This window comes from Solea solea, chromosome 11, assembly GCF_958295425.1.
Source record: "Solea solea chromosome 11, fSolSol10.1, whole genome shotgun sequence".
Classification (NCBI taxonomy): Eukaryota; Metazoa; Chordata; class Actinopteri; order Pleuronectiformes; family Soleidae; genus Solea; species Solea solea.
Genome location: NC_081144.1, coordinates 12,008,896 through 12,035,081, shown reverse-complemented (window position 1 = coordinate 12,035,081; position 26,186 = coordinate 12,008,896). Strand labels below are relative to the sequence as shown.

At 43.5% G+C, this 26,186-nt stretch overlaps 1 protein-coding gene across 6 annotated transcripts in view; it reads right to left on the bottom strand.

The window, feature by feature from the left end:
• Positions 1 to 22,862, bottom strand: part of kmt2d (lysine (K)-specific methyltransferase 2D) — a 28,344-nt gene extending 5,482 nt beyond the window's left edge. Inside the window, exons 1-47 of one of the 6 annotated variants that reach the window (XM_058643412.1) lie at positions 22,243 to 22,862; positions 19,842 to 19,924; positions 19,579 to 19,690; positions 19,242 to 19,444; positions 18,986 to 19,095; positions 18,729 to 18,891; positions 18,386 to 18,557; positions 18,128 to 18,242; positions 17,776 to 17,954; positions 17,410 to 17,675; positions 17,173 to 17,292; positions 15,858 to 16,621; positions 15,622 to 15,747; positions 15,421 to 15,534; positions 15,219 to 15,323; positions 14,958 to 15,139; positions 14,555 to 14,719; positions 14,299 to 14,408; positions 14,140 to 14,184; positions 13,855 to 14,043; positions 13,541 to 13,729; positions 13,318 to 13,440; positions 13,063 to 13,205; positions 12,829 to 12,964; positions 12,662 to 12,748; positions 12,497 to 12,574; positions 12,248 to 12,406; positions 12,034 to 12,103; positions 11,705 to 11,943; positions 11,541 to 11,614; positions 11,177 to 11,227; positions 9,453 to 11,069; positions 9,179 to 9,370; positions 8,777 to 8,916; positions 6,368 to 8,133; positions 6,159 to 6,282; positions 5,549 to 5,630; positions 5,392 to 5,458; positions 5,070 to 5,302; positions 2,037 to 4,979; positions 1,806 to 1,955; positions 1,549 to 1,713; positions 1,286 to 1,433; positions 1,120 to 1,201; positions 856 to 1,025; positions 554 to 678; positions 335 to 470 (exon numbers count right to left, since the gene is read on the bottom strand). In XM_058643412.1, coding sequence (XP_058499395.1) covers positions 335 to 470; positions 554 to 678; positions 856 to 1,025; positions 1,120 to 1,201; positions 1,286 to 1,433; positions 1,549 to 1,713; positions 1,806 to 1,955; positions 2,037 to 4,979; positions 5,070 to 5,302; positions 5,392 to 5,458; positions 5,549 to 5,630; positions 6,159 to 6,282; positions 6,368 to 8,133; positions 8,777 to 8,916; positions 9,179 to 9,370; positions 9,453 to 11,069; positions 11,177 to 11,227; positions 11,541 to 11,614; positions 11,705 to 11,943; positions 12,034 to 12,103; positions 12,248 to 12,406; positions 12,497 to 12,574; positions 12,662 to 12,748; positions 12,829 to 12,964; positions 13,063 to 13,205; positions 13,318 to 13,440; positions 13,541 to 13,729; positions 13,855 to 14,043; positions 14,140 to 14,184; positions 14,299 to 14,408; positions 14,555 to 14,719; positions 14,958 to 15,139; positions 15,219 to 15,323; positions 15,421 to 15,534; positions 15,622 to 15,747; positions 15,858 to 16,621; positions 17,173 to 17,292; positions 17,410 to 17,675; positions 17,776 to 17,954; positions 18,128 to 18,242; positions 18,386 to 18,557; positions 18,729 to 18,891; positions 18,986 to 19,095; positions 19,242 to 19,444; positions 19,579 to 19,690; positions 19,842 to 19,890 — 12,778 coding nt within the window. In that variant the 5' untranslated portion in view covers positions 19,891 to 19,924; positions 22,243 to 22,862. Of the gene's footprint in view, positions 1 to 334; positions 471 to 553; positions 679 to 855; positions 1,026 to 1,119; positions 1,202 to 1,285; positions 1,434 to 1,548; positions 1,714 to 1,805; positions 1,956 to 2,036; positions 4,980 to 5,069; positions 5,303 to 5,391; positions 5,459 to 5,548; positions 5,631 to 6,158; positions 6,283 to 6,367; positions 8,134 to 8,776; positions 8,917 to 9,178; positions 9,371 to 9,452; positions 11,070 to 11,176; positions 11,228 to 11,540; positions 11,615 to 11,704; positions 11,944 to 12,033; positions 12,104 to 12,247; positions 12,407 to 12,496; positions 12,575 to 12,661; positions 12,749 to 12,828; positions 12,965 to 13,062; positions 13,206 to 13,317; positions 13,441 to 13,540; positions 13,730 to 13,854; positions 14,044 to 14,139; positions 14,185 to 14,298; positions 14,409 to 14,554; positions 14,720 to 14,957; positions 15,140 to 15,218; positions 15,324 to 15,420; positions 15,535 to 15,621; positions 15,748 to 15,857; positions 16,622 to 17,172; positions 17,293 to 17,409; positions 17,676 to 17,775; positions 17,955 to 18,127; positions 18,243 to 18,385; positions 18,558 to 18,728; positions 18,892 to 18,985; positions 19,096 to 19,241; positions 19,445 to 19,578; positions 19,691 to 19,841; positions 19,925 to 20,580; positions 20,643 to 22,242 lie in introns of those variants that run through there. The other 5 variants (XM_058643418.1, XM_058643414.1, XM_058643417.1 and 2 more) reach the window with 5 other exon arrangements.
• Positions 22,863 to 26,186: the final 3,324 nt, after the last annotated feature.

The window sequence follows — 26,186 nt, the reverse complement described above, 5'->3', positions numbered from 1 at the left end:
ATATGATAAAAATCAGATCTACTGCCTCTCTGGTCAAACACCAGCTATTGCATTCAAATTTTGCCGTTTGCTATTTTGGTCCACACTTTCATCACTGATTCTCCCTTCCATCACTCTCTCATCTAAATCAGTGCAGGGCTCATTGTCCCAGGCTGTTGCTCTGTCATCTTACTCTCTCCACCATGTGAAGTACAGTGTGAGAAGCTGCAGCTGCAACTCAGTATTTGATTTCATGACCCGACTCGTATGAGAAATGTGTTGAACAATTCATACCTAGTTGGGACCTGTATAGTGTAAAGCAGTGAGAGAACCGGACAGTCTTCTACATTCATACCTGATTGACCAGGCCCCTTCCCAGGCCCATCCGCTCCAGGCATGTTGGGGTCTTGGGGAGGGAAAGTCACCTCATAAGAACCAGGCATTCTAATGTTGAGCAACTGGGCCATGGCCATCACCACATGATTCAGTTTCTGCAGAGGAGTTAGGTGAAATTGTTAAAAATGCACTGAGATAAAGAAGAATCAAAGTGTGCAATGAGACTATGGCTTAGTACCTTGGCTGCAGCAGAGGACAATGTGAAGGTAACGGACACCTCGTTGCTTTTGGCCTTGTCCCAGTTATTGGATGTGGAAACTACTTTGCTTTCAGTCATTTCTGAGTGTTTGTTTTCTGGGAATGCTGCAGGAGAAGTTAATATGCAAATCAATCTTTCATCAGGTTTCAGTTTGGTTGGCACTATAGCAACACACATGTATTAAACACTGTATTTCTACATAATGCATTGTTATACAGTATATATGAGCAATGTTGTTAGAGTTTTACAGAGTTAGACTTGGGATTTATGATGTATAATACCTGGTATGGCGGTGCGAGGTATGAGGGGGATGATGGGGGATATTGCTCTCTCAGTCTCCTCCTCTTTAGGCTCCCGTAGATGAGGAAACCGTGGTGTTTCATCTCCGACAGTGCTCTCAGGGGATGATGCCGGGATAATACTTTCTGGGGTATCATCATCACTCTCCATCCTGTTTTTAAAAAACGACATTTCCTACACTTATAGCCACTTAAAATGCACATGTTCTGGTTAAATCATTGTGGATAACAAGCATCCTGTCATACCTGATGTCCTCATTCTGGTTATGTGGTGGGGTGGGGAGAGCTGCTAGAATGTCAACACTCTTAACCTCGTCTGTGACGGATACTGTGAAATTTGTAGAAAATTTAGTACAACTGAAAATTAAATATTCATGAACATTAATTTCATGCCAAATCCTTAATTGTTTACCCATTGGCTCCTCTGTTCGCTCCTTCTCTTTTGGCCCCTCAGAGAGCTCCTCCACAGGAGTCACCCCATTCACTAGTTTGTGCTGTACTGAGGGTGGAGGAGTAGGTGGCAGGGAGGATGGGGGTGTTGGTGGGTTGCTGAGGTTACTCTGTAGAAGGAATAAAACAATGTGCTCTAAAAACAAAACTGGTTTTGATAAAAAAAAAAAAATTAAACTGTGTAACAGCCATTGACAGTAAACCTATGGTACACATTTGTTATACCTTAGTTAATAACTGGGAATAGTAGTCTGGGATATTGTCCAGCACTGCGTTTCCAAATGATCCTTTGAGTTGAGCTTCTCCATTGGCTGGGCTGCTTCCAAAAGGGGCGAACAGATCCAAACTGGCAGTGATTGAAGGCTCCATTAGGGGAAGCAGAGAGAGACCCTGTGGGGCATATGCTCATTAGTCTAGTGAGACTAAGAAAAACTGTTCTACACAACAATAATTAAGGAAATTCAGTGTTGCCGTTGCTTTACCTGTTTGATTTGCTTTATTAGGGATTCTGCACTTTTACCAACTTCTTCTTTTTTATTCTTCTTTCGTGCATTAGGTCCACGGTCAGCAGTTGCTTTGTTGGTGCGCTTTGACTTTTGTACAGGAGCCCTTTTTGTTAAGGACTGCAAGTCCTGTAAAGAGTTTAGAGAATGACTGAGATTCTTCTCCTGCAAACTATGGCAAAACTATGAAACACAGTGAAGAAAACTTACCTCCATGTTTCGTGGAGTTCCTTGAAGTTTTTGCTCCAGCATTGCTAGTTTGCTGTTGATGTGGCCATTAATCTCATTGTGGATACCATCAGAAGGTCTCTGAGCACCAAGCTGAAGGTTTTTGGTTCTCAGGAGTTTCTGTAGTAACTGCTGTCCAGTCTCAGATCTAGGGCCTTGGGTTCCAGGATCTCCAGTCATATTTCCAGCATTAACTATGGTAGCATTATTCCCTGAACTAACCATCTCACTGGTTGCTTCTCGCTTTATGATCCCAGAATGAGCTTCTGCTGCGCCATCACAGTGAACCTCCCTTGGTTCCTGTTTAATATTCTGTAGGGTCATCTTGCATAGCTCACTTTCTCTGGAGCCATGCTGCATGTGAGAGAGATGACTTTCAGGTACTTGTTGTGACTGTTGCTGAATCATCAGCCCTTTTTGTGGCCCATTTTGGATAGTTGGCATCGTCTGAACTTCTACTTTCAGTCCTGGACAATCAAGTGGACTCTTGGCTCCAGGTGACCTGAGTGGGGATGCTTTGACTTGGCTGTATGGACTACCCCTTCCAGCCCTACCATCCGCTACAGAAGGTGAGGAAACATGGGATGAATGTGGTGAGGCTGGGTGGGCTGGGCTCATTCTGAACTGACCTCTTGGAGCATATGTATGGGATGGAGAACCCTGCATACGGCCTGCAGCAGCTGCCATAAAAGCATGCTGCTGGCTCTGGTTGGGAGTAGGTGGACGCATACCCATAGCTTGATTGAATGTCTGTCGTTGTGGATCCACAGGAGAGTTAGGCAATGGCTGTCGAGGAGATGTTGGCCTTATCATACGGACCTGGTCCATGGGTGAACGAGGCATTGGTACCTGGCCTCTCATAATATGCTGCTGCATCATTTCCCCTACTTGTGGTTGTTGTGGTCCAGGGACCATCATTCTGTGTTGTATTTGAGGAGCAACACCAGGTTGTTGGCCCAGCTGTTGTTGAATGCCCACAACTCCTGGCTTCCCCATTACACCATATGACATCTGTTGGTTTTCCATCCCTGGAATCTGTTGCCCAGCCTGTGGCATCTGTCCTGGTGGAATGTGAGTCCTTAACTGATTTTGTTGTACTTGACCCACTGACATTCGCAACACCTGTCCCTGTTGAAGCTGCCTCTGTGCAATCATAGCTTGAATGTGCTGCATCTGCTGGTTTGGGGGAAGATTGCGTAACTGAGGATTTTGAGCAATACTGGTTGGGATGCGGATCTGACCAGGTGGAATCCCAGGCCTTTGTGCCATCAATCCTTGCTGCTGCGCTCTCATCATACCCATTATAGCCTGTTGCTTTTGCTGCTGGGCTATGAGGGCTTGCTGTTGGGGATTATGACTCATAACAGGCTGTGGCTGACCAGAATGGTTCTGAACCAGGAACTGCTGATGTATGTTGGGATCTTGTGGCTGCTGCAAGGCAATTTGAGCTGTTGGCTGTGGGTGTTGCTGCTGAGCTAAAAAGTCACTTGGGTTCCCTTCTTCTTTAACAGTGATCAAATTATGCTCTTCGGCACTTTGGGAACTCTGCCTTTGAAGAGACAGAGGAATATGTTGTTGTTGCTGCTGTTGTTGTTGTAGTGCACCAGTTTGTTGGTTTCCAACCAAATGTGTTTGCTGTTCAGGTACAGATTGAGGATTTGATTGTTGCTGCTGGGCCATATAAACCTGGTTTTGATGCTGTGAATTCTGCTGTCGTCCAAATTCAGTTTGGTGATCATTAGCAGAATTTGGTTGAGTCATTTGAATAGGAGTAGAGGGTCCACTGTGCTGCGGTGGCGTTCTTGGATCAGGGCTCAGAATCCCACCCTCTTTGAGGCCTGAGGACTGGCTGTCTGTAGCTACCTGTGGCTGGGGCGTGACACTTCCAGTTGAAGGTGAGGAGCCCATCTGTGGGGTAGAAGGTTGGGAGAGCCCTCCTGGTTCTTGGCTTGATTGACTGACCAATTGTGCTGGTTGTCTTTGCTGTGCCATTTGCTGTTGGTGAAGGTGGGCCAAATTCTTTGCAAGATTCTGCTGCTGCTGCTGCTGCTGAGAAGCAATCATGCGCTGTGCCAGAATGCTCTGTTGTTGCGGAGTTAATTGGGTCTGAGGACCCCTAAGGCCAGGATCTCCTACCACTCCCTGCTGACCCATCATAAGCTGAGGCCTCTGTTGCTGTGTTGGTACAACGGACTGGTTCACCATAATGCCTGGTTGAGCTGCAGCCATCATGGCTTGAGTGTGGTTTATTGGCTGGCCTCCTAGAAGATTCTGAGGAGGTGGAGCAACCGACTGTCCTCCAACCATTCCTTGTGGAACCTGAACCATACCCTGCTGATTTGCCTGGTTGGTCATCATTCCCTGTTGAGTGGCTGCTTGTTGTTGGGCCATTAGGGGATTCCCCATCATTCCAGACTGTGGCTGAGAGATCACGCCTGGCTGTTGATTTGAGTGTGTCATTGACTGCTGACCCATTGTCACCTGCTGCTGCTGTTGTTGCTGCTGGAGCTTTGCCATCTGCATTCTATGTTGAAGCTGTCTTTCTTGGAGAAGTCTGGGGTCTGCACCTTGCATTCCAGGCCCCTGTGGAAAAAATCCTGTTGGAGCTCCAGGAGGGCCTGGGGCTCTGACACCACCAGCTCCAAGAGCCGCAGGAAGTGGAGGCTGAGCTCCTGCAATAAAGGGCTGCCCTTGGGGCATCCTAACAGGTAGTCCACCTTGCGTCATCATACCAGGGTGCTGACCCATTATAGGTGTTCCCTGTTGGCCCATTATCATCTGACCAGGCATTCTGGGAAACATGTGAGGGGAGGTTCCCTGTGCTGAATGACCTGGGGTAAGAAGACCTGAGCCTTGTTGATGCTGCTGCTGCTTGCTCCTGTATTCTGCAATGAGATTTGTGTGCTCCTTCTGCTGCTTCCGTACCTAGAACAGAATAATTATGATCATGTGAGATTGCAAATAAGATTTTGTTATGTAGTATTTATTAATATTATGTTTTTAAGATATACACACTTGGTCAAGCTGCTTTTGGATTTTGCTCTGCTCTTCTGTAACCAGTTTAAGCTTCTCTGCATCTGCCTCAGCAAACTCCCTGCCAGCTTTCTTAGCGGTGCGTTGCTTAGCACACAGTGCCTTGCGTGATTTGCGGTGAACTCCAATCTGTTCCTCCAGGAATTTCAACTGCATTTGCAGTAATTGCTGGGTGTGAAGAAGCCATTCTTCATATTGGTGCTGTTCTGAATCATCTGAAACAAAAAGTAAAAGAAAAAATAAGTGCTTATCCTATCCATTTCAACTAAGATTTCAATTAAGAGGGAGTACTGGTAAAACATACTGATTATTCCTTGCACAAATTGTGGAGGCTTAGGTCTTGACTGGGTGGGATTGCTCATTTCTCCCTCCTAAAAACAAGAAATAAATATGTTCAAGAAATCCACAAGATAACCTTTAAAATATATATTAAATTACTTATGCAAGGCTAGAGAGCATACCTTTGGAGGTACAGATGTAAGTTGACCTGGATCTGTACTTGGAGCAGATGCTAGTCTCTGAGCAAGCAAAGAAACCTGTTGCCTAAGGAGAAAATAAAAAATTTAAATGCACCTGCAGTGTACTTACTGTCCGTTAGTGTATGCAGTTACCAAATCATTGTACATGGGTAGGTTGTAGTAATATCTGACATCGGACAGATGACCTGTGGCATTGGATGTTAAAAACTATTGAAAAACTAAACATGCCAGGAACAATATAATTAAAATCTACAAAAGATTCCCTTAAAAATTTACAATTTTTACTTTAATCTGCCTTTGCGTTTAGTATTTTTGTTGTTGTCATTTTGTAGGAGGTCAAGAATAACCTGTGCCATAGTTAGCTGCTCCAACATTTGTGTTAAATTCAACTTTGAAAAAAAAAAAAATTACTATAAAACCAACATGTTCATCCTTTTAATTGACTATGGACATATGTTCTGCTGGGTCTTAGCAGTATAATAATTTACAAATCAGATCGTTTTTTTTCCTCTCTTTTCCATTTAGTTTTTCTGGCTGTTACAAATACATTTGACCAAACTGAAAAGAGTAAAATTTCAACTAAAAAATGTACCTGTTAATGCCAGGAGGACCAACCATTGGATCTTGTGCCAACACTTTGTTGATACCTTTAAGTGCCACCATTTTTGCGTTGGCAATAGGGTCCATGATGTCATCAGCAGCAAATTTTTCTAATTCTATAGAAAAAGAAAACAAAATGTTGACATAGTATCATAAGAACACACTGGTTAAGAAATGACAGTGACAATATGTGTTCCTTACCTTTATCTGGAAAGAAATTGTTGACCAGAGGTGACTGTTTAACCATTTGCTGTGGCTGTGGTTGAAGATTGTGACCTGCATGGATCCCTGACTGCCCCATCCTCATCATGGCCTGCTGCTGCGCTATGGCCATGTGAGGTGGTGCCATACCACTTCCCATAAGCCTTTGCTGCTGCTGCATCATGTGCGGAGCACGGGGTACCATCCCTGGTTGAGCCATCAATGCTTGGGGAGGTGGTCGATGGTGATGTGGTAACATTATCTGTCCGGGTGCCTGTTGATTTGGCTGTTGATTTTGAAGGCCAGAAAAATGAGGTGTCATGCCTCCCTGTTGAAGGGAACTGAGCTGTTGCTGCTGTTGCTGCTTTTGAAGTTCTTTCTTCTCATGTTCCAGCAGATCCTGTATAAGAAGAGGCAGTTCACCATCTAAAGAGCTCTCTACCTTTGCCAAATCTACAGGGTGATGTCCCCCTACATCAGGTAGTCCCAGTGGATCATCACCAATATCTGCATGTGGAGCAGCTGCAGGAAAAGACAATGGACCAGCTTGACCTGGTAGGGGGTAGGAAAGACCCCCTAATCGAACAGAACTGAGTGAAGCTGACTGGTTCTCTGTTTGTGTAGGCTTGGCTGATGGTGTGTTCCCACCAAGAAGCATTGAAACGGCCTCTCCCATTTCATCTTTCAATACCATCTGTCCTGGCTGCAACTGAGGGGTCAGACCGGTGTCTTCCACTTTAACCTTAGACATATCAGCAGTTTTTACAGAGGTTGGCAGTTGCTTAGCAGGCCCACCTGTAGCTCCAGCACCTGATGTGAGAGACCTCTCCCCTGGCTCTAATTTGGCTTTCTGTTCCACTTTAATTAATGCAGATCCACAGGAGGTCGAAGATGGGTCACTTTCTGCTTCCACCAGCCGCAGCTGGTCGGAGAAGACATCCTTGGGGTCTCCTTGGTCAAGTTCTGGGTCTGTGTAAGCCAGCAGGTCAAACTCATCACTGTTAAGCAAGTCGTCTAGATGTGGATCATTGGTTTCAAGGTTGTCCAAGTTGCCCAAGTCATCATCTCCTTTGTCAGGATCCAAGTCTAGTGCCAAATCATCCTCATCCTCCACACCGCCATCTCCTGGGGCCTCCCCAAGACCGTCAAGATCATGGTCTGGCAGTTCCTCACTGCTCTCTGCTGTGGCAGTCTGGTGCACTGTTGGTAGACCTGCCTGGGGAAGCTGGTGCTGTGCAGTGCCAGGAGTATTGGTATTAGAAGTAGCCTGGGAATGTAGGTGGGGCTGTTGTACAACTGTGCCAGTGTGCTGCTGTGGCAGTAAAACTGACAGTCCACCCTGTTGCAGTCCCAGCTGCGACTCATTGCCCACCTCTGCTTGAATGCCACCAACTTGAGCCATGGGATGTTGCTGAATGTAAGGTGCTGCCATCTCTTGCTGTGGAAAGAGACGAGGTCTGGGCTGGGATGCACGGGGCATAAATTGGGGTCGTGGTGGTAGCCTTTGAGAATTGTGTCTTAATTCAATGAACTGTGGAGGGGGTCCTTGAGCCATTGGTTGCATAGTCTCTCCCCCATGTCCTGGTATCATGGCATGAGGGTTACCCATGGTTTCCATACCCTGCATGTTGACAGCAGGGTTAATATTGTGCCTTGTTTCCATGCCAGGCTGAGGGAACCTCCTAGGGCCTGGGACTTGGCCCTGCCACTGAGGAGGGAATGGTGGACGGGCAAACATGCCTTGAGGTCTGGTGGGTCCTGGTAACCTGGAAGAAAAATGCAGCACAAAAGATTATAATATAATTAATTATAATACAGTGTTTTCTGCATTAAGGAGCTCTGAGATACAAGGAGGGAGTGAATCATTTCTTTAGGAAGTGTTATTATTTTGATGGCCACTTTGCTACTATGGCCCAATTAATTTCTGAATAAATTCCAGTGATGTTCCAAATCAGGAATGTTGTTGTTTCCATACCCACTGACATGCTATAATTGTATAGTAGATGTTTAAATTGTGGGAAGCGGGCAAGCAAACTGGTCCCGGGTGGGTTTATTTGATATATTCTTTTGAAGTGGGTAACCTGCGTATACTTGCGTATTGCATAGACTACACCACATTGTTTGGTAGTGTGGTAACACTCATAATTGGGGAATCTGTGCTCTTAATGATTTCATGCTACATGCACGCATGTGTTGCTGGACCAGAGATATTTTAATGGGGCTGTGACAGACATCAAGATACGGTTGCATATGCACATGATGTGTATAACAGTTTCCTAATCAGAAGTGATCATTTTGATTTCAAAACAGCAAATTTGGCCAAAAGGTGAAGAGTTTGCACATCTGGGAAAGGGAGTAAAGCCTTATTGTTCTGAAACAATTGTGAATCTACTTCAAGGAATTTCTTACTTTAGTGCATTAGGATCCATGATGACAGGATTTCCTGCATGTGGTGGGCGAATGAGCTTGTCTTCCATTCCTCCGACTGCCATGGGTATTTTCCCTGCCACAGAAGTCTGAGCTCCAACAGTACCAGCAGCAGAACGATCCTAAAGGAAGAACAGGTAATGGAATTTTTTGTCACTGACTAAAGTACATCAGTGCTTCACCTATAGGATACTAAACTTGCATGTGATGAATCAGTTTCTTTTACATACATCTTAGTCCACTCTGTTTTGATTTTAACTTTTGTTGTTTTATGTATTGTAAGGTGTCCTTGAGTGATAAGATTTATTATATCATACAATCATCACAGTTTTAGGAATGGCATTACATTTGTAACGTTGATGCCATACTGCTCATGTTGTGTACCTGTGGGTAAGGTGGTGGTGCTCTGTGAACTTTGTTGTCTTGTTGAAAAGTCCCCACCTCTCCTCCAGACCAGCCAGGGGACACACTGCCAGCAGCAGCGGCAGCAGCGGCAGCAGCAGCAGCCTCCTTCTCTTGTCTCATGGAATTTCTCTGCATCTGTTGTCTGATTAAGAGTTCCCTCAGTCTCTGGCGCTACAAAACACACAAAGCACTTTTTAGCAAAACACTAAGGAAATGCACAGAATGAATGTTGACTGGCAAATATTAAAGATACCTGTCTGTGCTTCTCCAGCTCTGAGGGACTAAGGCCTACTAATGTAGGGTCCTGCACTGCTGACATGTCAGGCATTTCTTGAGTGTTTTGCAGAGATGGTTGATGAGGTGTGTCTGGAGGGCGGACTGCTAGAAGTTCTTGAGATCCAGAAGATTGTGGTACCCTAGAGTTAAAGTTGTCTACCCCTGTACTGTGCTGAATTTGTGGCTGTGGTTGCTGGGGCTGACCCTGTACTATCTGACTCTGCTGTTGGATTATTTGGAGGCCTCCGGTGCTGGGGCTGCGGCTGAAATCAGGAGCTGCTGAGGGTTTACCAGAGAGAGGATCCCCTATGGAACTGTTTGTGGGAAGTGATGAAGGTGTTTGATTGGCATGAGGTGAGGTTTTGTAACATGCAGTTCCCTCTGGGGCAACAGAGGGTGGACGAGAAGGTTTGTGGACCGCAGTAAAATGGTCTCTAGACTGTGGCCTTGAAGGTGGCTGTGAACAAGAGTCTGGGGACTGAAAACGTGGTGTAGCTGGAGAGTGGACATTGTATGCATCATTGGAATGTCCACCAGGGGTGTGCGGAGAGCTGCCCTGTGACTGTGGACTCGAGGGCACCCTAGGGCATAGATCTTGTTGAGCTGTAGGTTGCCTCTGGAGTCCATCACCTGACTGTGGTCTGGGCGTTAGTGGCTGAGTGTGGGGATCAGAGAAAGTGTGGGAGGGAGACTTCATATAGCCTTCAGAAGGGTGGTTAGGTGAAGCTCCAGGGTGAATTGCACCACATTCCCCTTGCTGCATTCGTGGTGTCATTGGTGCCTTGAATAAACCATCCCCAGACTCCATCATCTCTGCTGGGGAGCCAGTGGACATGTCAGGCTTTCCAACTGCAGAGGAACGTGGAGATGGTGCACTCATATCAGCCCTGTACTGCCCTGTGCTTCCAGGTGACGAAGTCACGGCAGAGTTTGAAGGGGGTGAACCATATTCTGGCCGCCCTATCACTTGCTGGGTTCGAAAGGGGTCTCCAAAGTGAGTACTGTGGGGTGGCGAGAATATGGGTGACTCCCCAAGCCCAGTACCTCTTGAGCGTGGACTGTCTGGAGGTCCTAGGGAATCCTGTGAGCCTTGCTGTGATTGTGCTAGATGACTTTGTTGCTGCTGCAGCAACTGGGATCTGAAGTAGGGGTCAACCTGTTGAGCCCGTCTGGGGGTTCCAGGAGTTCCTGGTTGCATGTCAAAGGGGCCAAGACTGGCTGGCCGTCCCTGAGGAGGACCCTGTGGGCCGGAAGCAGAATAACCTGAGGAAGAGGTCTGTAAGGAGCTGACACCTACATGGGAGAGCGGTGTGGTTGGGTGAGAGTGAGAATGGGGTGACTGAGAAGGAAGCTTGGCCAAGGGATCTGTCCGGATTTCAGCTGAACCGGGAGTTTTAGCAGGTCCGTCTGAGAAAAATACAGAGGATGATCCTGAATCTGGAGGGAAAGGAAATGAGCTTTCTGCCGAGCTGGGCTGTGAAGAGACTGATGTAGAGCCTGAAGGTGGAGGGATCTGAAGATGTAAACTGGGCCTTTCTCCTTTCACACGCCCTGGCTCCGTCTTAATTGGCCTGCAGACCTGACTCTCTGCCTGCTGTGAGAAGAGCACAGATAAAACATCAATGTGCTACAAATTGTAAAAGAAAACAAACCTTTTTTTTTATCTTGACAACGTAAAAATATGCTGATGTTTTAACCCACCTTCTGTGCCTTGCTGATTCTCTGAGCTGCTCTGTTATCTTTGGCCTTTTGCTAAAAAAATAAAATATAAAAAAATATATATTTATTATCCATGATTGAGTTTAGCTTAACTGCAAAATCATCATATAATAAAAACCTGAATAATCCTACTGTCAAATTATTATAAACAGAACACACCTATCTACTATAAATACAAGTAAAAAGTTTATTTTTGTTTTTAGGATTTAGGAAAGGTGATGGCAATGCCAACTCCTAGGTATATGACAAAAACTGAGTTAAAGCAATTAAATCACAACATTAAAAAAAGGAAAACAATTGAATCGAAATTGAATATGAATTAAATTAATAACTCCTTCAGACCTACCAGATATGGAGCCTTGTCAGCAGCTGACACCTTCCTCCAGATCTTCATGATTTGCTTACAGCGACTAGCCCAGTCTGTGACATGAAGGTTTCATTAGCTTTGCTTTGAATAACTACAACTGATTGATCAAATATTACATTGAACAGTATTTAATCCACACTCACCTGGGTAGTCCTGTTTAAGAGTGGGAAAGTTGGTATTGGCATACAGCACAGGGGAAATGGTTGAGAGTTCACCCAGCTCCTCATCTTTCTCCCAGCGCTGGAGACTGCGCTGGTTGTAGGACAGCCCGTCACCCTCTACCTCAGTAGGGGTTGGTGGGGATGTAGGAGTTGCTGGGGTAGAGGGAGTAGCCCAGGGGCTCTCCTCGCCTCCATCTGGACTGAACAGCCCTCCTCGGTCCCTGTAAATATACAAGAGTCTTTTATAAAATCCAGTGCACACGTGTTAACATTAGAACAATTGTCTCACTTAAAAACAGTCATAGACCTACCGCATGTCAAAAAACTGCGACTGAGAGAGGCCAGGAAAGTTATCCATCATTCCAGCTGAGGGCAGAGACCCTGCAAGAGATTTTAAATTTTTTATTCCCAAACTGAATTTCAACCTTACTTATATACTTGGTACATTGCATTGTAAATCATACCACAAATATTGCTTTGAAGGTTTTTGTAATAACGTAATTTGCTGGCATTTCCAACACACACCTGAGAGGAGAGCTCTCTGTGGCTGAGCACTACGATTGAGTTCTCCCTTACTGCCCTCCAAGATGGGCTTCATGCTCCCTAAAGTGGAGCCGTCTGACACACCTAAAACCTTCCTGAAGAACTGCTCAGAGTCCTGACTCTCCACCCCTTGTGGAAGACCTGTCACAAAGCAGAATGATGTTATCATCAGGTATTTAATATTTCAATATGTGACTGTTTCCTGTGTATAGTATCCTCCCAGATGACTACCTTCACTTTTAACTGCAATGAAATCATGAGGATCAGTCGATGCCTGGTCCTGTAGCAATGAGGATGGTGCAGAAAGTCCTAAAAATATGAAATGGTTTAAACAACTTGGAATATGATTATGACCACAACAATAAACCAGTAGCATCAAATTCCAAACACACGTACCTGCACCTTCTCCCTGAGCTTGGGGGGCCTCACCCCCCTCTTGCTTGAGAGGAAAAGTATCTTCCACAGAATGATCCTTGGCCTCAGCTAGTAACAGAAACAAAATATCAGCATCACAATTTACTTGCAGAGTTTTCATGTGTCCAAAGGCAAGTTTGTGTTCTTACTCTCCGGGGCAGTAGGTTTGACCCCTGGTGGTGCTGGTAATGAAGGTCGGACAAGGCATGTACCTGGTCTGTGACCTGGAGGTATCATCACAGACTTCTTACTCAAGTCTATTAGTGTCTTCCCAAAGAAAGCCTCCTGCAGAAAATGAAAAACATTAAGATATGAACATTTTATGACCGTATAAGATAATTTTCAGAATTATAAAAAGCATAGAGCACAGAGTGATTACAAACCTGGAGATAGGATGGAAACATGTCCTCCAGTTTGCTCCTCTTTCGGCCTCGTCGCTTCTTGGCCTGTTCCTCACCCTCCACTGGTTTAGGATCCATTATGTTATCCGTGTCAGGGTGCGGTCCTTTGCATAAAACAACAGAGGCTGATGATGAAAAAGCAATCACACCAAAATATTATTACAAATACAAAGACTGACAACTACATGTTTTGTATGTCATCATAGCAGAAAAAAACAGTCAAAAGTTGTCACCAACCTTCCTCAATGGTTCTTTCTATTGGCTGTCCATCCAACATAGTCTCTCCAGCCAGCTGGGCAAAAAATTCTTTCTTCATTCGTGTGTGACACTTTCTTTGACGCACCATGAAGCCTCCAATTCCTTTTACCATTTACAAAAAACACATTTGTAAATATTTTGTGAATGTTCCGATGTCGGCATGGATACTAAAATTTGTTACGGTAGATTCTGGGTTGCTTACCTGGCCTGTAAGGTTTCCGCTTTCTTTTTTTACTGTCATCCATCTCCTCTGCTCCCCCTTTAAGACCCTCACTATCAGCCATGCCATCATTGCCTCCCTCAGCACCTGCATCCCTCTCTGGACTCCCAGGGTTATCCATCTTGGAGTCACAGTCCATCGGGTCCCCAAAGCCCATCGGGTCCCCACAGCCTTGATGTACAAGATAACAATGTGTTCAACGTCGTGGTATAATCTGACTATATATGGTATAATATGACAATATATACAATTCACAATATATAAGAAACAAATAAATGAACTGAGAGTGTTCTAACCTTTACCGTCTTCCCCTTCTCCGTCGACCTCCCTGAGATCTATTCCATCAGGACCTCCTTCACAACACAGAGTGCCAAGACGGGAGCGACGCTGCCGTCTCTTGTGCAAGGGAGACATGGATATGCTGCGAAGCAGGGACATCCCCGACTCTGTCAACCACACACCCTCCAATCGGTAGAACTGGGGTTCTGTCAAGTGACAATTGCAAGTTACAATAAAACAAACCTAAACGTAAATAAAAATGAGCTTGTGATATTAAACTTAAATTAGCAAAGTCCACTAACCTGGCTCTTTGAGCTTAATTGAAGCCATAATCGCTGACTCTACTACTGTGAGGTAGTAAGGTAAAACACAGACAAGAGAGAGCAAAATTTTATTACAGATTCAAATAGTCTGTGAGAAATGCTAATTTTTATATATCTTTGTGTTGTTCCAAGACTTACCCACTGGTTTTGGAACATATGGAGTGCAGGATGTACATGCAAAGCCTTCATCAGAAGCTTGTTCCACTTCATCCTCTGTGTACAGGCTCTCACAGACGGCATGGACCCATCTACTCAGGCACACAAACATACATTGATAAGTGCACTGCATGATACGAAAAATACATGACTAATCCACTCCCCGCTTGTCTTCATTCGCTGTGGTCTCATGAATACCTCAGTTTCTGTGTCTGGCGTGCACATGTGTAGTTCTTACCGATCGCAGTACTGACACTGCAGTAGCAACTCCTCTTCCATGAAATTCTCTTTGCATACTGGACAGGAGACGAGACTGGCACAGGGGCCACAGTGCGTGTAGTTATTCTGCCACTCGCAGTGAAACCCCGGTGAGTTGGAACCACACTGCACACAGCACACACACCTGCACAGAAATGTGTACCACTTTATACAGTTTATGTTAAGCAAAACAAACACAAAAGTGAGTGGTTCAACACATTTTCTGCTGCTACAGAACCAAGAGAGACAAATGGAATTGCTATCACAGGGTTGAGGCTGTAGTGTTTTGCATAACATGCAAATGTACATGTATTCATTTCCATTCGACCCCTTTAAAAGCTACACAAAGCATTGTGATCTAAGAGATTAAAGACTTTTTTTACCATTTGCACTTCCAACCACCCTTGGGTACAGTGTGCAAGGGAGGGTCCAGGCAATAGGTGTGATAGCTGACATCACAGTCATCACACAGCAGCAGACGGGAGGGGTCTGAGGCCTTTCCACATACTTCACACACAATACATTCCAAACACCGCCAGCCTTTACGGAGCATTGTCTTGGTGATCTACAAAAGACGCAAAGTTTAATCCATCTGGCTTGACAAAATACAGTTGTAAAAGATGCAAGGCTAAATTTGTACTTACTTTGCTGTTCACGCAGTAAGGATGGTAACACTGGGCACACTGAGCACAAGCCAACAACTGCCCCTCCATACCCTTTCCAAAACTGCCACACACAACACACATATCCTACAAAAGGTGGAAAGAAAGTGAAAAGACTTGACAACTGTTGTGTGGTTAAAAGTGTCCAAGGGAATCAAACAAGATTCAAGAAGAGGAGTTGTACCTGGAGCAGAACAAATTTATCTGTGTTTGAAAAAAGAACCACTGTGTTCTGCATGGTGTCATCCTCCTCCTCCTCTTCTTCCTTATTTACTCCAGAGTCTAAGTTCATACTTAGCTGCGGACAAAATGGATAACTTATGTTAGAATAGTTTACATTATAAAAGGAAAAGACCACCTAAAAAGCATGTAAAGCACCGCTCACCAAAACAGCATCAATGCAGGAGGCCATGGCTTTGAGGCGTGACCTCCCTCCACGCCCTCTCCCTCCACCACCTCCTCCTCCTCCTCCTCGAGGTCTACGCTTCCCTGGGAAACTATTGCTTCGCCCCTTGGGAAGTAAAATAATAACCAATGTCCAGTTGTGTTGTGACAATGACATCTTAACAACGAAATATAATAAAGTTCAATGTTCACTCAATGACTTGCTCGAGACCTCACCTGTTTCATCCTTGAGCGGCCTGGGGATCCTCTACGTTTCACCTTCTCTCTGTCACTTCTGAGGGATTCAAAGGGAAGTGAATCATCAGTCTCAGAGAGCAGGTTATCTGCATGTGAGCGGTCAGTTGGTACAAGGCCAAACTCCATGGAGAGCTGAGGATCCGGTTCTCCTGGTGAGCCCATAAAGCCACTACTGCTCCCATCTCCAGGGCTCATATTAGAAGTTTCATCCAGCAGCAAATCATGTTTTATGCCATCATGGATTTCTTCTTTCATTTGCTCATCATCTTCATCTTCCTCCTCCTCATCCTCAGAGTAAGTTAGTAACCTTCTCTCTATATCCACAGCAGAAAAGTCATCTTCTGTGTCTGCTGATAAAGACAGGTGAGAAGGAAACTGGGGGTCCCTGGATGGACTTCTTTCTAGCGGATCGACCATGGACAAATCTTCCATTTTGTCCACAGAGGAGGGAGAAGCAGGTAACTCTGGTTGTTTCTTAGAGAAGGGTTCCGTGATCGAATGATCAGAGCTACACTTTAATAACTCTGGTGATACTTTCTCCACTGATGCAGTCGTCTCTTGCTTCTCCACCTCCATATTTTCAGGCGCCTGTTGTGAAACCGATGTTGGTTCTACATCAGGGCCATTAGACTTTGTTTCCGCTGTGGGCTCCTGGGAAGCAGTGCCTTGTGTCTCTTGTGGCTCTTCTGCTTTCTCTCCATCAGCAGGTAGACAAGAAGCCACTTGTTCTGTTGATGCACATACTACATTTGAGATAAGGGGACAAGGTTATTAGTGATTTTTTTTGATCATTAATCAATTAGTAAATTAATTGCCAACTACTTTGAGAAGCATGTTCTTTTAATAATTAAAACAACTTTCAGCTTCTTACATGCAAATATTTTCAATGAAATCATTAAAACTGAATCATTTTGGTTTGTGGACAAAACAATTCTGGTCTTTTCAGGTCTGGGAAACACTGATCAACATTTTCTGAAAGTTTTTGGACCAAACAGCTCATCAATTAAATGAGAAAATAAAGGACAGATTAATCAATTGTGAAAATAATGGTTAGTTGCAGCCCTAGAGATATTGTTTTAAAATCTAGACAGAGGGAGAAGTGAGAATGACAACAACACAAGTTGCCTAGCCCAGCTTTAAAGTATTGTAAAACTTTACCAATTAAAAACTTAACAGGCATATCAAATTAGAATATGGTGGTTCTCCATAGCTTAGACAATTCATGGGAACACAATTTAGGACTGCTTTGTGTTTATTTTCAAATATATATGTCCACTGTGTATTTTGCGTTTACCTGTAGACTCTAGTAGAGTAGTGGGCACCTCAGAAGTTAATTCTTCTTTGGCTACCAGCAGCTCCTTCTGCATGGTTCTCTCCTCACTATCTGTTTTAACAAGATCTGCAGCCTCCTCCCCTAGAACCAAAAGCCATAGATAACAATGACAATTCTGAGACAACGGAGGCGAATCATTAAATACTCCATTAGTAATGCACTCGACATGTCTCAATATGACTTGAAGTCCTGTCTTACCTAAGTCCATGGGTGTCTCTGTGTCATTCACGCCTTCCACCTGATCCATCTCTAACTTGCCTCTGTGTCCTGGTGTCACCTCTAATAAGCCAGTCTGCTTCTCTGTCGCCACATCTGCCAGTGTGTTGATGGCCACCTCACTCTCCTCAGATGCTTCTGTTTTGTGTGGTTGGGTGACGGACTGCTGATGATCGTCCTTACAAAGCAAGCAAACGCACTTGGCTTCTGGAAGCTCCCCTGGTAAAGCACACTCACTGTGCACCCACCTAAGTTAATAACAAGATCATCAAGATGAATAATGTAAGTGACAAATACACCCAGCAGCTATATCCCATCAACTCTTTTGTGCATGGACATTGAGCTAACCTGTGGCACATGCTGCAGTACTGCAGAGCAACAGATGGGCTGGCAGCCTTGGTGCAAACTCCACACACAGAGTTGCGGCAACGCTGGCAGCTCTCACACACAGCGTAGTTATCAAACCACTGTGCTGAACCTTGCAGCGCCAGTCCACGGACACCGCACTCCGTGCATACACGACACCTCTGAGAAAATAAAGAAATAGGTGATAAAATGTTGATCAAATGATCAAGGAAGCACACAAAGGGGGTCTCTTTCAAACATCCTGTTCAATAACAATATAGCTGGCTCGAAGTTTTACTCACAAAATGTTATAAGATCCCTGTACGACGTTGAATGCTGTGCAAATGTGACTTACTCTGCATTTCCATGGGTCAGAGGGAAGAGAATCCATGGCCGGCTGGAGACAGAAGGTGTGGTAGCCCTTATCACAAGCATCACATACCAACATTTTGGAGTCTTCTCCTGGTTGCCTGATAAAATTGGGAATAATAACATCACTTTTAGGGACTTGAAGCAAAGTTTGACAAATGCCTTTTAAAACAGTGGAAATATTATGCAAAATGTGTAGTAGTAGAACATCTGTAGCTCTTGAAGAAGGTGCAGTTTGGCTCACCTGCAAGTCTGGCACACTTTACACTCAGGACACTGCCATCCTGCCCGCTGGATGGGTGTGGCACCAATCTCAAGACAAGCTGCATGGTAATGTTGACCACAACTAGTACAGAACAGCAAGTCTGTGAGCTCACCAGCTGAGTCACAGACTGCACACCAAGCATCTTCGCCTGCTAAAAAGTAGAACATAAAATACAGAAATATTAGTACGATCCTTTTTAGTTTAACGAGAAAGTCCACAGTAAATAATCTCGAATGTCAATGCATCAGGTCATCTTCTTGAACGTTTCAAGCATGTCCCAAGTGATGATCTTACACTTTTGACAAAGGTCTGTTTCTCTTACCCAACAACTCAGCCTTGTCTATGTGTTCTGGACAGAGGAGGAACAACTGCTTCATGGACTGGAAAGACCCACTAGCTGCTGAACAGGGGAAGTGGTAGAACCGTGAGCAGCCTTCAGCATGGCATCGAATGGTTGCACCCAGCCTTTTGCAGTATTCGCAAAGCTAAAACAAACCAAAGGTAACAGTGAGATTTTGTAGAAGAAGCTTCTGTTAATCTCCAATACATCTAATTGAAGTCTGTAGACAACACACTTACCCGCTGTGTCCCTGAGATAACAGCCTTATCCACATTCTCCAGCTCCTCATCCTCTAGCCGCTTTACTCCCTCCGACCACACCGCACACCAGTGATGGACCCAACAACCCCCTGTTTATTACAAAGCCCAACATCAATAACACCTCCAACTTAAATTCCACATCTGTGTGATATATTTCTTGTACACAGGCCACACGAGTAATTTGTAGAAGTAAGAATACGTTTTGCACTAAACAGGATAATGCTGTGAGCTTAACCTGAATCATAAAATAGTGTCGCCGGACAGGGGGAGTTTGAAAAGCCAATGGAAGACAGGTCATCATTCCCGGGTTGTGGCAGTGGAGAAGCTGATGGCTTGAGGGTGGGCCACTCTGAAGATGGCCCAAAATGTCTTAGTTCTCGCTGCCCATGCAGGCTCCGGTCCACACAGTTGCAAAGCACGCAGGCTCTAATGTTCTCCCTGTATATTGAATAAAATTATTTAAACAGGAGATTCTGGTTTTTTATAGGTCCATTGACAAAAAATTAACTTTGTTGGCATAAACATCAATACAACATGTACAGTAGCCTTCATGATTATAATGGTGAACTTACACGGGTGTGCTGGAAGAGGCTGTAGGAGCAGTGGGTATATCCTCAGCACCAGAGAGGCCTTTAGACTCCTCCTCAGAAGAGGCAGGTTGCTTTGCAGGGGCACTGTCATCAGCTATAAAAATGGAAAGAAAGAGTTGAAATGAAAAATCTCACTTTAAAGCTTTAAACAAAAAAAAAATGCATGTAACAGTGTTGAATTGTAAGATGATTAAATATATACATATATATATATATATAAAAAACTTTGCGAGTAAAACGAATACCTGTTGGTTCTGAATCATTCTCTTCGCAGTTTGATTTCTGCTCGTCCATCCCCTGTAAAGATTTTGACCTCCTTGAAAGAGATCTGCAATGTAGAGTAACAATAGTTTGTGATTACGAATCAGAATTCATTGACTAATGGAAGTACTAGAACGGCAACAATTAATCGAGCAATAATCAACAATTACATTCATTGGAAAATACTTTGACAATCGATTACTCAGTATTTTCTGATCTGTGCACTCTTCTGACATTACGCTGACAACATTTTGAAATTTGGGAAGAATTTATCAACATTTTTTACAGTTTTAACCCTAACCCAGCAACAAATCAACCCCAACTCTAAGAAAAGAGTTGACAGATTCACCAATAATGATATGAAAAGAAATGACTCTTTACACAAGATTTATGTTGACTACCCTTACAAAAATAATAGCTATAATGTGCACTGTTCAAGCTGATGGATGTTTATCATGAAAAGAAGTCCATAAAATACATTTTCCTTTGCCACGTCAAAATACACACCAGATTCTCTTTTCACCCAAAAGCACTTTTCCCAATGACATCTACAGCAAACAATGCAACTAACAACATATCTGCTGTGTCCTTAGTTTAGCCAATTTCCTTAATACGACTATCGTTAGCACTAATGCAACCGAGCTTACTCGCAAACTCGTGTAAATAGCACTAGTGCAGCAGACCAGGCGAACACCACTACAGACAACTCAAGCTGTTATTTACCCATCAATGCATAATCCACATCGGAAAAACTGCTACAGGAAAACACACAAAGTGTTGAAAGTGAAATAATGGGGGGGGGGGTTCTAAATAAAACAACCGTAATATTGGATACACAAAGAAAAACACAACTTCCGTATGTGGAACTTCCTGTTGCAGCGGGCTCTTTCGTGCAGAACCGTTGTCGCTCGCATCATAGTTCCGCTTCTACGTTCACGCCATGAAAACATATTTGTAAAACAAACAATGCATGAATGGACAAGCTCATCGTTCTCTCCTCCATATTTTAAATACATTTGAATTTACGTTCGAATTGTAAAGTTTAGATTTCAGTAACATACTCCACGGCAGAGATAGATACATGCGGTGTCTTACTTATTGTACATTGTAGCCTGGTCAGTGTTTGTTATTATTATGCTCGTGAATTTCCATATGTTATACAACAGACAAACAGTTAAGAGGAAATGCAGTGATGACCATCCTTATATGATGTATAATTCTCGTTAAACAAAAGGAGATACGTGAAAACAGTAGCTTTGAAATACAACTCAAGCCTCGAGTTTCATCACAATGTTTCATCGGATACACAGCAAAGATTGTGCCGCCATAACATAGAAAATCTATTTCGTATGTACAATTCATTCTTATTCAATCAGCTACTCATCCTCGCAGTGACCTTATGTTTAATGCATACGGGCAAAATGAAAAAATATTACACACAAACTCAGTGACTGTGTATTTATTTTTTTGTTGATAAACCTGTATGTAGCAAGAATGTGTAGGATAAGGTTACATGTAGTGCTTTAGCGATATTACCGAAATGAAATACGCAACAATGCTTCACAAAAACATGGTACAGTAGCAAAGCTGTTTAAGGTTTAATGCAAACCGAGGTGCACAAACGTGAACGCCACATCTCTGTAATAAACGTGTTCGGTGGCCCCGCGAATAAAAACAGTATACAAACTAGTTGGTATTATTTGTCGCTTAATGGGAAAACTTGACTTTGTCTCTAAAATGAAGTTGCCAATGTGTTGAGCGAAGTGGTGTCACGATGGCCAAGTTAATGTCTTAACACCCTTGTTAGCCAAGTTAACATTCAGTGTAAACGTTTGCAAATCAACTTTTACGATATACGTGCTCTTAATTTACAATGTCGGACCACAATGGCGTTTCACCTGCAACGACACGAAAAAGTGGCCGAGATTGTGATAAGTGAATAAATGCAGCGCTAAGCACAATTTCTCAATGTAAACACCGACTTCAAAGGGTTGGATCTTTCCAGCACATAGCCTTGTCCCGTCTATTGGCAACAGACGGGTATGGAAAAGCTAACAACCACCAACGGTGACGTAGCATCGAACTGTCCCGAGAAGGTAGAACCACGATAAATACACTCAGTGTCGAGCACAGCAGCGTGTGCGTACAAAAATGATAACCACACACTCACTCGACCACGCGCTGGACACAGTCAAAATAAAACACACATCATTCCGAAGTTACCATCCAGGTGCCTTCGCTAGTTCTCCAGGAAGTAGACAACACCATCTGATCGCGGCTAACAGCTAGCAGAGCTAACATTACCCGGTCTAAGGTCAGGGTTGGTGTGTCTTTACGAATGGCTGTTGCAAGAAGTTCAACGAGCACATAATTAAAACAGCTCACCTCACAAACACAATATCGTCTCCTCGTACATCAGCAAAATCCAAACAACCACTCGGCTTCCCCAGATGCTGATGGTCGCTTCATCTTATGTACCGGACTAACGCTGCGGCTAGCCGGCTGGAGGGAGAGTGGGGGAAGTGCACGTCGGCGGAAGGCAGGCTGTGCGGTGGTACTAGCTAACTCCTCAGCTGGAAGGATAAAGCTATGGTTAGCTGTCGCTAACCAGCAGCTCGAGCTTTGTGTCGCTTGGTCTCACGCTGCCAGGGGAACTACTGAGCACCGAGACAAGTCTTGAACCAGCCCCAAAAGAGTTCCCCCGCTGCATGAAGTGAATCCGAGTGCTGTCAGTCTGGCTCCTCGCTTGTGGATGTAGCTTCCCTGGCGCTAACATTAGCTTAGCACTTGCACTGTTCTGGAATCTCGCTCGCGAGGTCGCCAAAGCTGCTGCAAGTTTATACAAAATAAAGCGCTCGGAAACTACAGCGCCGAACTTTGTGGACACGCCAAATAATGTTTTCTCTCAAGTTTCAGTCGACTGCAGGTGGCCTTCTATCTGAATTTGCAGCTCAACTTTGCAAACCCTTTGTATGGGTCACTAGCATCTCTTCACTTTGCTAAACTGCGTTGCGTCTGCACACGGTTGTTCTGCCGATCAACTAGCCGCTGCTAGTAATGCTAGCTAATAAGAACTACGTCAAAATTAATTCATGCAAACGAACAAGCAAAGCGGTGGTTGTGTTTTATTTTGATTTACAGGTCAAGTGTGTTGACAGCTCGGTTTCTCCATCAAATGACTCAATTCGAGGTTCGCTCATGTCGTGCTTAGCTGTGAGATTTTACTCGGGCCAAAGTGAAATATGGTGGATATTAGATATTAGGTCATTAGATTTTCGGGTCCAGGGAAGCCATTTTTCATTAGATTGCTATGATTGTCAGACCAAAGCAGCAGTGACATGTCTGCGGATAATAACATGTATTTATTTATTTTTTTACATAAATGTTGTAATTATTTATCATGAGATCTAACCGAGAGCGACTCGGGTCACGTTTCGTAATTGGCGTTACAAAGAAGGAGATGTTTGCTAATCGTGGTTTCTAATTCCTTTTTTTCTGCCCGTGTTTCTGAACTGTTACACAGCGAGCATATTTAGCTCGAGCGACGAAGAGCGACTGTCAGCCATGGTCGACTGAATTCTCCGTAATGGATTGAACGTCGGCCCTCAGGTTCACACATAATGACCAAAAACAAACCGGTCCACGCAATGCCAGTCAAAACAGTTCCACATGTTTTTAGTCAGTGGCGTCACTGACACCCATGTAAATACCCTATTCGAGAAAGTCAGGGGATGTATAATATGAAATACTTACAAAAAGTAAATTGAATTATTTACTTTTAATAATAAATAACAAATACATTTTATTGGCCCCACTGAAAAGGTGTTACGACATGGCGACGACAACAAACAGCTAACAAGGACTTATAATTCACAGAGTATAACATATACGGACTGGTGAAAACTGTTTAAAAATGTCTAGTCAGTCTATTTGAGCATATCAAGTAGCTAGATTATCAATTATTTAAAAAAATAATTTGCAAGTGTAATGATGGATGTTCAAATCTGCAGCAATAAGGTTAAGGAGCAATCGCAGTGTTAGTGTGGGTAAACACATATTCTGTGGGGGTGAGTACATACGTTAATATTGTAAAAAATAAAAGTTATTGGATTAAAACAGAAATGCATGTGCTAGGGTGGCATAAATACTACAAAGCTATGTACTCTTGCAAATCCTCTTGTTAGTGTGTAGTTCCTAACTCTCCCTGCCATCCTGTCATGGGCCACTCTGAACCAAAGGCCTGAGGCAAAACACCATAAAAGCTTTGCTGTCAATCAAACTATCCTACATGAACTTACATAAAATGAGCTTGTCTAAAAATTTGTTCCATTACGAGAGGGGTCATGGGTTCAATCTACATCATCTCTTTTCTGTCACGCCTCAAGAGACTATGATGAATATGATGGTGCGAGAGATTTCACACACATGCCCAAGAGCTCATCTACAACATACTACACAGGGACAAGAATCTACATCTAGTTGGGGCCAATCTGCAGAGAAAAACTGCACTCTTGAAATGTCCAAGAGAGGCATCTGAACAAAAATGCACACCCCACTGAGAAGAAAACTGTCCCAAGAAGACGCATCAACCTGGGTGATTGTATTGGTATTAAAATTGTCCGCGCAATTAATCAAGGAAGTGTGACCTTAAGTAATTCATCTTCTCGTTGTGATGATACTTAAACAAAGTCCAACGGACATGCACACAAATGATCTAGTTCAAAGTATTCAAAATATCATCATGATGAAGGGCCTTTATTTTATTTATTTATTTTCGAAATGATCATGACCTGTGTGCTCAAACTAAAAGCAGATGTGAATACTGAGCTCTGGTTACTTGAATCAGTGAGAATAAACAAGGTCTGTGATATTTTTTTCACTGGATTATACAATTAGACAATAAATAATAGGTTGCAGAAGTGTTTCAAGTCATTAGAAGCTCAGCTTGTAAAAGCACTCCACCAACATTTTCACATAGGCTTCAGCGAGCTCTAATGTTTACCACACAGTAAACGTTGACCCAGTTCTTCAGGTGTGGTCTCTGTAAACTGACATTGTATTCAGGGCATTTATTGGCTCAGTTCTTCCCCTCCCATTATAAAAGGCCATGAAAAAAAAAATCATACACTTGTTCCATGATATCACTTTTGTTCATGTCTGACACTTACAACATCAAAGAACAGTGTAATGTGGGTTTTGCTGTGCTTGAATATGCAGGTTTTCATTTTGAAAATAGGTATTACTGCTCACCCTGACAGGATTAGTTTACTCCCCATTCAGCTTCAGCAAGATTGGATTAGATTTCGGGGGGGCTGAGACTGGTTAGAGGACAGTGACTGATTGGCCAGTGAACGTAAACAGAGGGTGGCATTAGAACTCTGCACCTCTCCCATTGGACGGCCAGTAGAGCTTGTGCTTTCCCATCTGCCTCCTGCATCTCAAGGATAATCCGCTACAATACCTCCACAGATGTTTATAACAGAGAAGAAGAGACTGCAATGTGCAATTTTTACTTACAGTAAACACCATAAAGACCACTGTTAATAAAACAAACCAAGGCTATATTTATAAAACAGTTTGATTTATTTTGAGTGTTCCAAATCCATGATTTCAAGAATGTGGAATAGAGAGCTCTATTCAAATATTTGTCAGTGTCGTAAAATAGATTTCTTGGATACATTTCAGCGGAATACTGACTCACTGGAGATAAATGATTGCAAACACAACATATAAAGGTTTGATTTAAAGCAATACATTTGCTGATGTATGACACAAAGTATCATACATCAGTTTCTCCACAAGGGGGTGTATAACCATGGAGTATAGTCCTGCATTTTACAGTGAATGTCTAAAAAGTTGTTTTACATAAAGCATATTAAGATTAGATGTTTGATGACAAATGACTTACATTAAAATGTATAAACTTATAGTAGAAACTGGTACAGATATAGAGCATAGATTAACTTTAGCTGTTTATGAACTAGATAACAATGCACCACACCACTAACAAATATATAAGAGGAGGTCATAAGGTCCTGAATGTGTCTCCTCTAAGATTCTAAGAAACCTGGAAACTGACTCCCTCAGTACAAGATAAAGTCTGAGATAAATTCAAGTTGGTGGCTCAGTGTGGGGAATATTAAGTATGTCTGGGCTTTTTATTAACCAGTCAGTGCCTTAAGACTGGATTCCCAGAGCGACTGCTCACTGTAACATACATAATGCTCAACTAGAAGCCCTCGATATGATCTTTTAACAGAAAGTAAACCACTTTAACAACCAAAATTAACTCCAGCTCTGAAGAGGAGAAAAAAAAAAGGAGAAAGCAG